Raw genomic sequence first — 14,254 nt, forward strand, 5'->3', positions numbered from 1 at the left:
ATTTTAATTATGTAAAGCACTTTGAAATGCCTTGCTGCTGAAATGTGCTATACAAATAAAATTTGATTGATTGATTGAAATAAGCTTAGCACACTATCAGCTGTTTGTAAATCTGGCAACTAACTACAATTTAAAAATGAAGTTCAAATAATACTAAACTCGTCAGGTTTTGACTAGGCTCAAATCGGAGGAGAAATAAAGTCAATTAGATCATGCTGTACTTTTGCTTTTTAGGAGATTGTGTAAATAAGGTGAAAACTGTGGTATTTTTTGTCAGCGATGTCAGCATACCATGAGAATCCCCTGGCAAGTTAAACATCAAATGTCTATGTAGATACAGAGCAGAGAAGGAAGGAGATAATTATCTAAAGAACCTGCTTTTTAGGAAATACTACACAATGAGTATTCCAGTTACCACTTCAAATACTTGGAGAAAGTAAAAACAAGAAACACAACAGCAACTTTGACAGATTGGCCAGAAAATCTGGTTTGGATCAGTTCCTCGGCAGAGAGAGTTTGATCTCGTTAATCCAGATCAGAGGAGGTTTCCTTATGGACATCATGTATCTGGGTTTGGACGTGACGTTTGTTGCTTAATAAACCCACTTCTTCATGAACCCCATAGAAATCACTAATCTGGCCTACAAACTGCACTCAGGAACAATTAAAAACATTTTTTCAGACTCAGACTGAAAATGAGGACGACTAAACAAACCAAACTGTAAAGTTGGACAACTTTTCTCCATTCGTTACAGATTCTGTAACATTATTAAGGCTGATGGAAAAAATCTAAATGAGAAATACTTTTAAGCACCATTTGGTATTTATAATTTATTCTAATGAAAAAAAAAAAAATGAAAAAAAAAAAGACTGCAGTGCCATGCAACACGGAGGATCTTACCGAGCATTTTCCGGAGGAAGGGCGGTCTAGACGTGGGAGGTAGATGGACACAAATATAGTAGACTGGAGCTCCGGACAGAGCAACAGCGATTCCAACAAAAGAGTTGATGGTGTCACTGTAAAGGGGAACAACCACCAGGAAAATGCTGCACAAGCAGTAAATTATCGGGAAGAACAGAGACAGCTGCGGAGAAACATATATAAAGAACACATGAATTAATATATGCATAAGAAAATATAAAAGGAAGACGTTATAAAAAAAAACAAAAAACAACAACTTTCTCTTTGTTACTCCAAGTTACTAAGTTGCCATGGGAGTATTAAGTTAAAATTAACCAGAGTTATTGCTGAAAACATGAATATGTTGATAAGGCACACAATGGTTTTTGCTGTAAAAAAAAAAAAAAAAAAAGACTGCCAATACTTTGGTAAGATATTTCAATCTGATAATTTTACCTTCAGTCCATCACCAACCGTGACAAAAAGTGAGGATGGAAATTTGCCGAGCAAATCAAATACAAATCCTTCAAGTTTTCACTGAACCAATAAAACCGGAGTGCAGGTATTCCCAACGTTTTGGGAGTTGCGTGTCGACATGCGCAGCTAAAGCGACTGCCAACAGGTGTCCTACCTTAACAGGGCGCGGCAAATCGGGAAACCTGAGTCGAAGGTAGATCTGACTGGCTATCGACAGGCCGATGAACAGCCAGTAATTAAAGCTGAAGTAGTTGATCAACCGGAAGACGTCGGGCACGGAGAGGTAAATTAACGACATGACCCCCTTGAAGAAGAGAAGCACACACGTGCATGAGACACAGACAGAGGCTGAGTGCAGAGTTTTGCTTGAGAGCTACTAAAATATTAAACAAACCAACATTGAAAAGCAGGGCTGGAATCGGGGTGTAACGTTTAATGTGGATCATGCACAGGACGTTGGGCAGGTGGCCTTCTCTGGAGCCAACAAAAAACAACCTGCGGGGCGAAAACAAATGTTGCAAAGGACAAAAAAAAAGAAAAAAAAAGAAAAAAGAAACAAATGCAAACCGGTCCTTCAAGGAATCTTCAAAATGGGCTAGATTTAGTCAAGGGTTACGGAAAGGTTACAGTTTCAAAACTTCTAAAATTTTCCATCGTTTCGTTCCTGCAGTGCAAGTCCACTAAAAGCAGTGGAGACACAGTTATCCTATTAGATGAAAACTTTATCAGTACAGCTTATTTGTGTTATGTGGCAAAAGTGGAGCAATCAAGTATGAAAGTACGTGCTAGAATTACATTTCAGCACCTGCGATCTAAAAACAGATTCCAAAGACAATTAAAGCCGACTACGACTGTAGCGATTATGGTGACGGGTTAATTTGTAATTTCCTGTAAATTCCATGTCTGTCCTAATTGCCCTTTCAGAACAGTGGTGGCTCTGGCAGCAACGGTTCATGTCAAAAGGTGAAGAAAACATTTAAGCAGCAAATCGCCTATGCAATTTGAAAATGCAAAATAACACATTTTTGATGTGATACCGCCATAATTTTATGCCATGTCGAATGGCATAAAATTTTACACCCACCTGGAGGCAGCAATGATGGATGAGTTGAGGCCTCCGTAACACGAAACGGCCACAGAGAACGGGATCATCCATCGAGCCCAGCCCAGGACTTCATCTGCAAATGTCTGACGGGACAGTAAACAGAGATCATCACTAATGCAGAAAAGATTCAGCAACAAAGCCTAGGGACGAAACAGGAATCATTTTTGGGTTAATAACTAAAACCGACACGAGCTGAGATCAAAACGGGATCAATTAGTTTCGGTTATTCTGGCTCCAAGTTTGAATTTCTAAGAGTTGTAAGATGGAAGCAGAAGATGTTTGCTTTCAAGGAATCGCTTCATTCTCGGTCAACTGACCCAGGTCATAGCTTGGCATCATAAGTAAGCCATCAGACCGCAATAAAAATTATAAAACGGCACTGACAAGGGTCGTTAAGAACAATTGTTCCTCCATCTGCGCTGTAATCAGATCATGAACCTCCCTGCTGCTCCTGCATAGAGCACTAATGTCTTTAGCTGCAGTCTCTACTCCCTCGGTCGCAGATAACCAAAGGGACGCACCCTCGCCAGATGCATGTATCGATGTTCGTCTACCAGACTGGAAATGATGACGGTCAAAGACAGGAAGCGCAGATCATAACCAGGCGCTTCTATGATGACCATAAAGGGAGATCCTTGTATTTTCAAACACATTGATGTGACAACCAAAGTATTTTTTGGGAGGATTTTGGTACATAATTGTGTCACGCTCCACAAATCTGGTGTTCATGGAAGGGTAGCAAGAAGAAATGCTTTACTTAAAGATAATGGTTCTATTAAATATGGATTCTTGAGGGAAGAAATGCAAATTTTTCTTCTTTTTTCCAGCTTTTTCTTCAAAAATTCTCTCTGCACCTTGTTTTGATCATCAAATAATAATAATAAAAAACCAGGCTCAATTGACATGAATATCTTTACAAGCCGTTGCTAATCAGCCTGTTCATAAAATCAGCATGTTTGACAGGTTACCATGTGAACGCCACATCGCCGCCTTTGCTTTTTAATTCTGAGAACCGCACAGAAACTCACCACAGCAACAGCTTCACTGTTGAGCAGAGTGTCTGCGTCCATGACCACATAGTAAGCTACGTTGGTTAAAATGTAGATTATTGTGACAATGGGCATGGAAATGGCAATGGACAAAGGGAGATTCCTACAAGGGAAGTAAAGGGAAAATGGCTTAAAAACGTTTTAGTGCATCTTTGTTAGTTTCAAAGTGAGCGCTCACGTAAAGGACACGGCAGGAACAGGAGACCGCACCTCTCTGGGTTCTGGATCTCCTCTGTGATGAAGTTGAGTGTGTCCCAGCCAGAGTAGGAGTAGAGAGCTGAATAAAGAGCCAAAGCCATGTGGCCCATTTCCAGCTTGGAGTCTTTGAACGGCTCTTGAAAATTCTGGTCAAAACCTTCCCAACAAAAAAAACAAAGAAAAATGTTCAATTGTTCAAACTGTCACTGTCATTATGCAATATATATATATTTAGATATTGCACTGGTGAACAAATGCCAATAAATTCTAACATTAAAATCCAAAGCATCCAAATTAAATTAATATATTTCAATCATTTTAGAACCGATTAGATTAAACAGTTGGACTCAAGTGAATGAGGCTTTCACTCCAAGTGAAATGATAATTTATGACAAAATTAATGCAGTGCCAACATTATCCAAACATTTGACATTAAAAAGAAAAAAAAACAATCTTTGTATTTCTAAAGGCAACATTTTTATTAGCACCACATTTGTTAGCAATGCAGAAAAATTATGTGAGAAATTCTTTGTTCTCCGAAGCCGAGGTTAAAAATCAATGCCTGTATTTAGAAAATGATGCTGCCTTCACCTCTGAGGCCCAACATGTAACGATTCGTAGGTTTTATTTATTTATTTTCACAAGAGAGATTTAGAAAGTCGAGTTAATTTCACATTTTGCAACTCTTTGCCATACCTTCCCAAAACATTAACGTCAACGCATTGCAGTTTAGAATAAATAACAAGCGATAAAGCAATCTAATTTACTCAAATCCAAAACTATAAACACCTCACTCATACATAAAATCCATCAATACCCATTAATGATTAGCACGTCATAAAAAGCCATGCTTTAAGCCATCTGGTTCCACCTCCTCTTAGGCTAATCAGTAACTAGTAAAACTTTCCAGCTGCGACTCTGAACAGAGGCAACAGCGTTCAAGTCGTCCTCCGTGAGCCTCGACTCCAAACTGCTGGGACCGACCGGCGCTGCTGCAGACGCGACAGAGTTAACGGGACGATACCTTGACCCAGCTTCACCAAGCCGGCGATGATGATGACGATGAGAGCCAGCACCTTTGCTACAGTAGAGATGACCTGGAGGATCGCTCCCCATTTTACTTTCATGCAGTTTACAGCAGTCAACAAACCTGTAAAAAAAAAAAAAAACAAGAAAACAAAAAAAAACAATTAAAATGGATATATTAAACATTTAAATTGTATGATCAAAATCCTTCAAAGTAGAAATCTGAAAACTTGCAAGAATATTTGCATTTTTAAGTTTATAGCTGGTTTCACTGAACTTTTTGAAGCTTTTGCCTAAAGACACTTATGATCTGTCACGGTAATACACCTGGTTGTTTAAATAAATCCAACAGGTTTAAGGATCAGCTAGTGTGTTTGCATTGTCTTCATTCTTCAAAGTCCTCCTTAATTTACCATCCCTAAGCCTCTGCTGTTGTCTTTTACCACTCAGGATGCATTAAGAGTTAATCACCAGTGCAGCTGTAAATACACACAGCTTTATGATCTCACAGCGAAGACAGGATTAAGGTATTATGTCGAGATGCCAAAGGCTCTAAAACTCAAGCTTGTTCCCCTCCATTTTCATGCTGCACATATGATGCAATCATGTTCAAATTGTGAACCTGGCTCCTGCAGAAAACATTTCATATAAGAGGAAGCTCTAATCCAAGACTATGTGCAGTTTATGTGCATGGATCTCGGCGTTTGAGGAACTGTGTGTATTGTAAACTTAACAGTTTTCAGTTTCACAAGCAAGTGAAACAGCTGATAGCTGGAAAAGCTGTAATTGTACTACAGGTTTATGAGAGACTGGATTACAGAGCAATTAAATATTTGCATCAAAGAGAATCAGAGTAAACGCTAGACGCAGTTTTTCCAAAACGATGATCTCATGTGTGGAGGGGGGAACCAAAATAAAATCTAGCCGTAACAGTTTAGGCCAATGTGGAACAAGCAATTTTCCTCTAACCCTAACAACTTTCTGCGTCTCCTTGACGACCACAGTCATATGGTCTTTATGACTGGCCGTCAGTCTTTTACATTACTGTGGAGACATTTTGGCTTTCTTAGTACAAAATTGTTTTAGTCAGCTACTCTTCGGGTGTCTTTGGTGTTTTTAAAGCATCTAAACCGGATTCAAGTCAGGACCACTCTAAGACCTTATTTTTTATTTTTATTCAAACCATGCAGAAGTGGCCATACCTACTTACTTGCAGGCAAGTATAGCCATACAATAAGAATTCACACATAACACCAAAGATTTTGTATGACAAATAATTACCGCCTTTAAGTGTTTCAGTACACTTGTTTGAACTATAGTTACCAAAAGGTTGGTGGTGTTGTGTGTAAACCTGTGAGCTATACCATCTGAACTTACCTCGTGTGTGCTTTTAAAAAACAGGTAGGTAAACATACAAGAGATTAAAAAAACAAAAATCATGCAGCATGCTTAGGAGAAGAGTCTTACATATTATGGCAGCTGCAATGAGGCGGACCGGGTAGTACGGGGCGAAGCAGGTGGGGTAGAAAGGCTGGACCAAATAGTTGGAGAAAGTCAAGGCTATCACTGCCTGAGAGGCTGGCTCTACGATCAGCAGGGACGTCCAGAGTCTGCAGTCGAGATGAAAGACCAGTTACTGTTGTTGGACACTTTTAGCATGCACGTCGCTAGATCTAACGGGGTTTTAAAATATGAGCTACACCAACATTAATGTGTGTCTAAGTCAAATCAAAATGTGCTTTCCGTTACTTTTCATGATTGTGTCTTACGGATCATATAAGCAGCAAATTTAGCTTCAAAGGAAATATGATTACAGAAAACCCAATTTCAGAAATCTAATTATCTTACGACGGACCTTAATCTGTATTTGTTCAGGTTTCAGTAAAATTCTTCACAGGGAGGGACACAGTCACAGAAACATGCTGTACACAGCATTTTGTTGGAAAGTTAAGTGGAAGGAAAAAATGTGATAGAAAGAAAAGAGCATATGCAACAAGGAAAAATCACAGCTTTTAAACTCTAAAGGTTGTGGACCAAATCAAGATCATGAATGTTCTCAAAGGGCCGGTTGTGGTAGAATATATAAATAAAACTACATGTTAACAAACATAAAATATTCTCTGGATTTGATTCGTACTCCTCAAAAATAATATTGAACATCTTCTCACATTAACTGCATTCTATGCAAATAGAAACAGATTTGATTTGACTGATTAATTAATGCTTAAGCACACAACTATTATCTTGAAGTTCAATTTCTGAGGCCTGGAGGGCCACAGAAATCGTTACGGCAGGCCGGTTGTGGCCCACGCGTCTCGAGTTTAACACACACGCTTCAGAGGATTGTGATGTTTGCACCAGGAGACAGCTTTTTTGTTGTTTTTTTTTTCCTTTTTGGTCACGTTCAAAGTATCTGAGAAACTGAATTTTCAGTTTTCATTAACTTGAAGCCATTTTCATCAAAATAACAAAAACAAGACATTTACAATCCATGCATAATCATCCTACATAACCTTCACTGTTTGAACTGAATTCACGTTTTGGTGAGTAGAGATGTACTTGTTGTCAAGACGCTACAAAGAAGAAAAACTTGTGCAACTTCAAAGGTGCGCCGACATACCGAATAAAAGCCAAAAAGCCTCCAAATGCTTCCAGAATGTAAGAGTAAGACGCTCCGGATTTGCGGATAGTGGTACCGAGCTCAGCGTAGCACAACGCTCCAATCACAGAAAATACACCTCCGATGGCCCACACCACCAGAGACAAGCCGTAAGAGCCCGTATTCCCGAGAACTCCCTGCAGGGACAACAGATGTGTGGAGAAACAGGAGAGAATGGGGAAACATGCAACACTGTTTGCACAGAGGACACGGTGGTAACAAGATTCATTTATGACGATCAAATATTTATTCAAGAGGGCAGGAGTCTTTACCTTCGGAGAGACAAAGATTCCAGAGCCAATCATATTTCCCACGATGAGGCAGACCCCATGGAGGAGGGAGATCTCCTGCTTTAGTCTAACACCGCTGCCCACAGACTGGGCGTCTCCATCGGCCACCATGCTTACCAATTTATTTCAACGCTCAAAGGCAAAGCTTAATATTGATGAATTAAGATTAGCGCAAATTTATCCTGGTAAATAAAAAACAACAACAACAACAACAACAAAAAACACAATATGTAGTTTGGTCCTGACAAAGACAAGTGGGGTTGGTCTTATAGGAAGTTCAAGATTAAGCACATCTCAAAACAGAATCCGAGGTGTAATTTCTCTGGTTGGATACCCTGCAAGACAAACAAACAAAAAAATAACCGTCAGTCACATTCAATTTTTTTCTTAAAACTCTTAAAAGTTTCTAAAAAGGGACAAAGTGATTTTAGCCTAATGAATCATGAGGAATCTGTCAGCTGTTAGAAATAACTGTCTTTTCAACTCGACTTCCAGTGAGCAGAGGCTGAATACAAACCCAGGGTTTCCCCCAATGTATTATAAGCCTGGTGGGCCACCAAGCTTATAATACATTGCTTTTTTTTTTTTTTTTAAATGTTTGCATTTTTTAAGACTTTACAGTTGGTGTTCAGGTATTAATCTTTTAATAACACATACTTATCAAGTGATATTTTCAAATTTCCTGTCAAGTTTAAACATTTTTTAACTCAAAAACATGACGAGCCGCTGGATGAAAGACTGCTTTAGCACCCAACCACCAGGCTTAGCAAGTTTTCTGGGGGAAACCCTGGAAACCAACAACATTCTGCCATGCAGGCCACTACACCAGGGCTGGTGAAGTCCAGTCCTCGGGAGCTGGTGTGCAGCGTGTTTTGGCGGCGACCCTGCTACAACCCGGGCGATTCAAAAGGTCGGATGACCCCCTCAACACGTCATCATGCTTTGCAGAAGAACCTGAACCTGAACACGCAACTCTGTTGGGAACAGAGTTACGTGTCACACCTAAGCCTTCCAAAAACGTAAAGTACTGAAACAATGCAAACTATTTTACACTGCGACGGGTTACGTCTGATCTCTAAGATTTATTAACAAGTAAACCGACACACCCAGACCAACTTCTGAACAACAATAATGCATAAACCAAGCAGGTCTGAATCTATGCAACTGCATAGGCAACAAACTGATCAACCATGCATTCTTGAGCCTCCGCTGATAGATACAGAGCGCTGCAGAGTGACAACGTCCCAGCAGAAATGAATATCTGGAGACACTGATTCAATTACCTAACCGTCGCTCTTCAGTTCTTTGTTCTCGTGCTTTTATCAGGTCACAATATTGACCTGCTTCCTTATCTGCCTCAACCACCAACATGGACCATGATGAAGAGATACTTGGGGTTATTCACTTCACCTCTCAATGGTCAAAATGTTAAGCCTGACCAGTGTATTCTAGTAGATTTTGAGACATTATGAACCACAACTCAACACCACTGTACATTTATCTTTGGTGAAGAAGGTAATGACCAATCTGTGGTTAACAATGAGCCTGAAAGAAGTTTTTTTTTTTTTTTAAAGCTATTTTTAGATTTACCGCAGCCAAATATGGCTCCAGTATTATTCATCTGTAATTGATACATTTTTTGGACCTCTCTTACAATTGAAAAAAAAAAAAAAAAAAGAGAAAAACCTGCAGCCACTGGTCTGTGACAAAGAGCCACCATGGGTCCCTTTATGATATGAATGGAATTATGCAAGCATCTGTTCTGCATCCCTAAGCTAATCTGGCTCCTGCAGCTAATGGATCCCTGTTTACAATACATCTCTGGAGGAAGCAATTAAACGCCGCACCAACAAGAAAAACATGTGCTGTCGACGGTGCCTTCTGACGCGAACCGATGTGCTCCACATTAAGTGATGAGCCTTAGGCAATTATACGCAAAGGCTAACTTCTGCGATTTCTAAAACTCTGTTTCAGTACAGCTAGATGATAGCGTACATGACTTAATTAAAACAGCTCCAGAGAAAAGCACCAATAGAAGTTTAGCTTGTGTTACAATGATATTTTCACAGTAAGATAACACCAAGTAAAAACACCACATTTTCATGATATTTGGTTAAAAATTTGAAACAAAAATCATATTAAAAAAAAGGAAGAAAATTATTCCACTGGTTCATCAGTAAGATTTACTGTAGTTTTGATAAATAGATGTGAAACAAAAGATTTAGGATATGACATTCTGTAGCTATAAAGTAAAAACTGTGGATCTTTTTAATCCTTGCATGTGCATTATTAAAGCTGACAATAAACATTTTTGGAATATCTAACCTCTTAAATGCTCATTTTCATTATTGAAGTCGTACTTTTTTCAGAAAAGAAAGACACCTCAAATACGAACATGGAAATTGTGAATTATGTCATCTGAGCCTGACTGCAAGTACATTTCTAAAATTTTTTTTATTTTTGTGTAAAGTTGTTGACGTTAGCTCCACCTTAGTCTGTTGGACACGAAAAAGAAAGATCTAGAAGATTTTCATTATGTTCAAATGCCGGCTTTACAGATTTAAGCTTTTTTTTATAGGAAAATCAATGGCTGTGCCAGGGAGTTTAAAAAATTGGCAGCAATATTAATTCTGATAAATTTATATTTCCGTGTTGGTCAACTTACAGTACATATCTTAAACTTGTGGAAAAAAACCAACAACAATTACATTTTGACAAAGCTGTGTGCTTTAAACAACAAAAACAACAACAAAAGAAAACCATTTTGAATGGGAGTCAATGGCACAAGAAAACGTGAGAAAAAAACAAAAAACTTTAAAATTTGCTCCCAAAACCACTGCTTCAAGAAGCTAGTGTTATACAAAAATACAGCTTAAACTAACAAAGAAAAGGACTCCGGAAATGGTCACAATGGAGTTGAGTTTACCCTCGTCATCTAAAATAATAAAAACAAAAACAAACTAGACGGAAAGGCGAATAATCTCTATCCATCACTGAAGACTAAAGGAAAATTTTAATAGACATTCAGTCGCGCTTCATCTTCCTCCAGGTAGACAATAGTCGGCGTAACACCGGTTCACATTCTGAGACCACAGAATGGGGTTGTGAAAACGTGGACAAGAACATTGCGTCTCCGTGTGTGCTGCTGAAAAATGTAACACTGCTAATGTGAATGCGTCATACCGGTTGGAAAGCAAATCGCATCACACACATACCGACACTACGCTAGAATCATCCCGCTGTTATCAACGATTAGCAACCAGCTGATGGTTAGCTACTGGCCTGATGCGGATTTAAAAGGAGAAGCCGCGAGAATAAAAACAAGTTGTTTTCCTTAGCAAAAACTTTAGCTAAGCCAGACAATTCTGGCGTAAGCGCAAACAGCGCTTATTTTAAACCCACTTTGCGGAAGCTCCCCGGTTAGCATCAAGCTAACACAACTGAGGCAGCTGGAGATCATAGGTGATGTAGTAGTTGCATCATGCTAACCCGAACATCTTAAACCGGTTAAAGGAACTTATGCGGGAAGCGTTTCCCTTACATAACCATGTTGTAATGTCTAGGCTCCGGGTGAAGGATGTATCAAGGAATGAAAATCAATAGACTATAGTCACCTCGTTACGTGCCCATACACTCCTCGCCGCTTGACTCAAATAGCAACCCATGTGCAGTGTTGGAAGAACTTTAGCTTCGATCCACGCTGCATAGCACTCAACATCTGCTCAAGCCCCTCCTCAGAGCAACCACAGGGTGGCTTAAGACTCGCCGAGAGACCAGGGGGCAGGTCGCTCATTAAATAACAGAAACACCCAGATTTAACCTCATGTGTATTAAATAGAGATCAGTTTGAAGCGTTGCTCTCATCATTTGGCAGGCGGTCAACTGCATGTGTGCATCTGTATGAAAGCCTGTTTAACCTGGTGCGCAGGTTATGGAAGCCCGTTACTGCCACTCGAGACAAAAATGAACGCGGTATGTCATACTAGAGAGACGCAAAGTTATGATTTTGAGTTTGAAAGCTCACAGTTGTGGGGTTGTATTACAGTGATGATTTCAAAAGTAAAAACTGGTGTCATTAGGACTTTCAAAACATAATTTTGATTATGTGGTTGTGAATCTTCTGTTTTTAGCAAAATAACTTTAGATCTCATATTTATGACCTGCAAATATATCGTCTGATTTTTTTTAAAAGAAAACTGCAAAAATAATTATGACTTTGTATTTTATATGTGTCTTAATAATGACGCTTGTAAATAGTCTTTAAAAATTCTACTTAATGTGATAACATCAAAAGAATAAGTTTGACACTTAATTTGGGCAATATTATGAACTTGAAAGTTATAATTGTGACACATTTTGTACCTCATATTACATTTTTTTAAACTCATATGACTTCGAAATGAATGTTTTTGCATTTGAAAGTCATGATATGTATGATTATTGTAGTCAAACCTTAACTTCCTTTATGTCATTTTTTTATCTCACAATTCTTACTTCAAAATTTATGAATGTAAATATAAAAATCTTGACTTTTCCTGTCATACTTAAGGTCTTAAAATGCTGGCTTTAAACCGCCTCCTGATGGATTATAAAGTCAAAATTGCGACTGAAATTTGTAGTTATGACAGTGACAGTCGTCATCATGCTCTAATAATTAAATATAATTTTAAAGCTCATAATAACTGAAATTCAAAATTGACTTTGAAACTGATATTTATAAAACAGTATCTAATAAATAAGAGCTTAAAGTCAAAATTGTGAGATTGAAATTTGTGACTGACACATTTTTACTTTCAAACTCATAATTTAGACACTGAAAGTTGAAATGCATAATGCAGAATCTCATACTTGGGATACTGAAGCTCTTAGCTAAGGCATTTGGGTTTTTGTTTTTCCAAGATCCTAGATGCCTTAAACAATGAGAATTAAGATTGAAGAACAAGTTTTATCTCTTTATTTCTGTCTGTGTCTTTTCAAATAACCAACCTATTCAAAACACTCATGAATTACACGAGTGCCAAGCTATTTTACGCTTTTTAGTGTTTTTACAATTTCCTTCTGGATTTCTCCAATACTGGTACAAAACCGAGTCAGAAACTCCTTTCTGGTTAATCAGTAGCAATATATAAGGCCTCTGTTCGTACACTTTAAATAAACAGCAAAGTAGCAAATTTCTTATCAGTGCAAACACACACATTTCGATAAGGATCTTGAAGTATGGGGTCACTCTACTTTTCACTTGGGGCAAAAAAAAAAAAAAAGACAGATGCAGGCGGAACAACATGAACAAATGCGTCATAACCTGCACACTGCCCAAGAGTACTAAAAGCTTACATGGATCAGAGCCAGCATTAGAGTAATAAATGATTTAACTCTGTGTTTGCCATGTGATTGCTGCGACTCGGTGGATTTCTGTTGGTTGGGATTTGCTGCCATCTTGTGGTGTTTCTTATAAATACATTATTCACTAATTTGTTCGTGTGCTCACGTTTCCTCTTTTTTAAAATCTTGACCAATATCCAAGATAATCCCGTTGTAATCATTTAAGATACAGTTTGAACTCTCGAGAAGAACTTTCAATCATTACTTCTAATTCACCTTTAAAAAAAAACAATAAATAAATAGGCAGATAAATTTTAATATTTCAGTAGCACTTCATCGTAGTTTCTTTTGATGCATTTATTTTTATCAACTTGACGGGCAGTGTGCTATGAGCCTACTAAACCGTCACAAAGGAGGAAACACCCATAGTGCAATCAGCCACTAGAGGACCAGCTCTAACTTACAGGAGGACATAAGGGCAATCCGGCCGTAGCTGGGAGAAGGGAGTGTGGCACAATGCAATTCAGGCAGCTAAACGCGCATTTCAGGTCCACAGTGAAGTCAACTTAGAAACTGATATTTCCTCACAATATTTTCAAAGTAAAAGCATGCATTAAACCAAGCAGTTGTAGTTTCTCCTGCACCATTATGCTGATTTGCTTTTCAGTCTGAAACTTTGTTGGACAGTAATGCATAAACAACACAAAAACTAGGAGAAAATAAGGAGGGAAATAAAATATGTGAAGTAAGCATAAAGGTAGTCTAAGCACATTATTCAGAGTAAAATGGAGGGAAACTAACAAATGCATGTGAAAATAAAGAAAATAAAGTGAAAATAAAGAAAAAAATAAAGAAAATATGAAAATAATGAAACATGTGAAAATAAAGAAAAAAAAATATCTACAAAATCTTTGGTGACGTTAATGTTTTCTACCCTCATTATTTTCACCTCTTACATACAGATTTTTTTTTCTTTGATTTTATTTAAAACATGCAGATTTTTTTTTCTGTTTAAATAATTGGGTTTTTTTTTAAAAAAAAAAAAAAAAAAAATATATATATATATATATATATATATATATATATATATATATATATATATATATATATATATATATATATATATATATAACCTTAACCCTAATCTATATATATATATATATATATATATATATATATATATATATATATATATATATATATATATACTGTGATAGTCTTATGTTT

The 14,254-nt window shown here is 37.7% G+C and overlaps 1 protein-coding gene across 1 annotated transcript in view; it reads right to left on the reverse strand.

Moving 5' to 3' along the window:
* LOC106943309 (Y+L amino acid transporter 2) overlaps positions 1–11,620 on the reverse strand; it is a 17,565-nt gene extending 5,945 nt beyond the window's left edge. The window contains exons 1-11 of the mRNA XM_015026623.1: positions 11,320–11,620; positions 7,688–8,040; positions 7,377–7,552; positions 6,224–6,366; positions 4,755–4,880; positions 3,743–3,887; positions 3,512–3,635; positions 2,463–2,566; positions 1,777–1,873; positions 1,533–1,682; positions 902–1,085 (exon numbers count right to left, since the gene is read on the reverse strand). Coding sequence (XP_014882109.1) covers positions 902–1,085; positions 1,533–1,682; positions 1,777–1,873; positions 2,463–2,566; positions 3,512–3,635; positions 3,743–3,887; positions 4,755–4,880; positions 6,224–6,366; positions 7,377–7,552; positions 7,688–7,816 — 1,378 coding nt within the window. The 5' untranslated portion in view covers positions 7,817–8,040; positions 11,320–11,620. The remainder of the gene's footprint in view (positions 1–901; positions 1,086–1,532; positions 1,683–1,776; positions 1,874–2,462; positions 2,567–3,511; positions 3,636–3,742; positions 3,888–4,754; positions 4,881–6,223; positions 6,367–7,376; positions 7,553–7,687; positions 8,041–11,319) is intronic.
* Between the last annotated feature and the right edge of the window lie 2,634 nt (positions 11,621–14,254).

This window comes from Poecilia latipinna, unplaced genomic scaffold (genome assembly GCF_001443285.1).
Source record: "Poecilia latipinna isolate Pla-1442-1.1 unplaced genomic scaffold, P_latipinna-1.0 Scaffold99, whole genome shotgun sequence".
Lineage (NCBI taxonomy): Eukaryota > Metazoa > Chordata > Actinopteri > Cyprinodontiformes > Poeciliidae > Poecilia > Poecilia latipinna.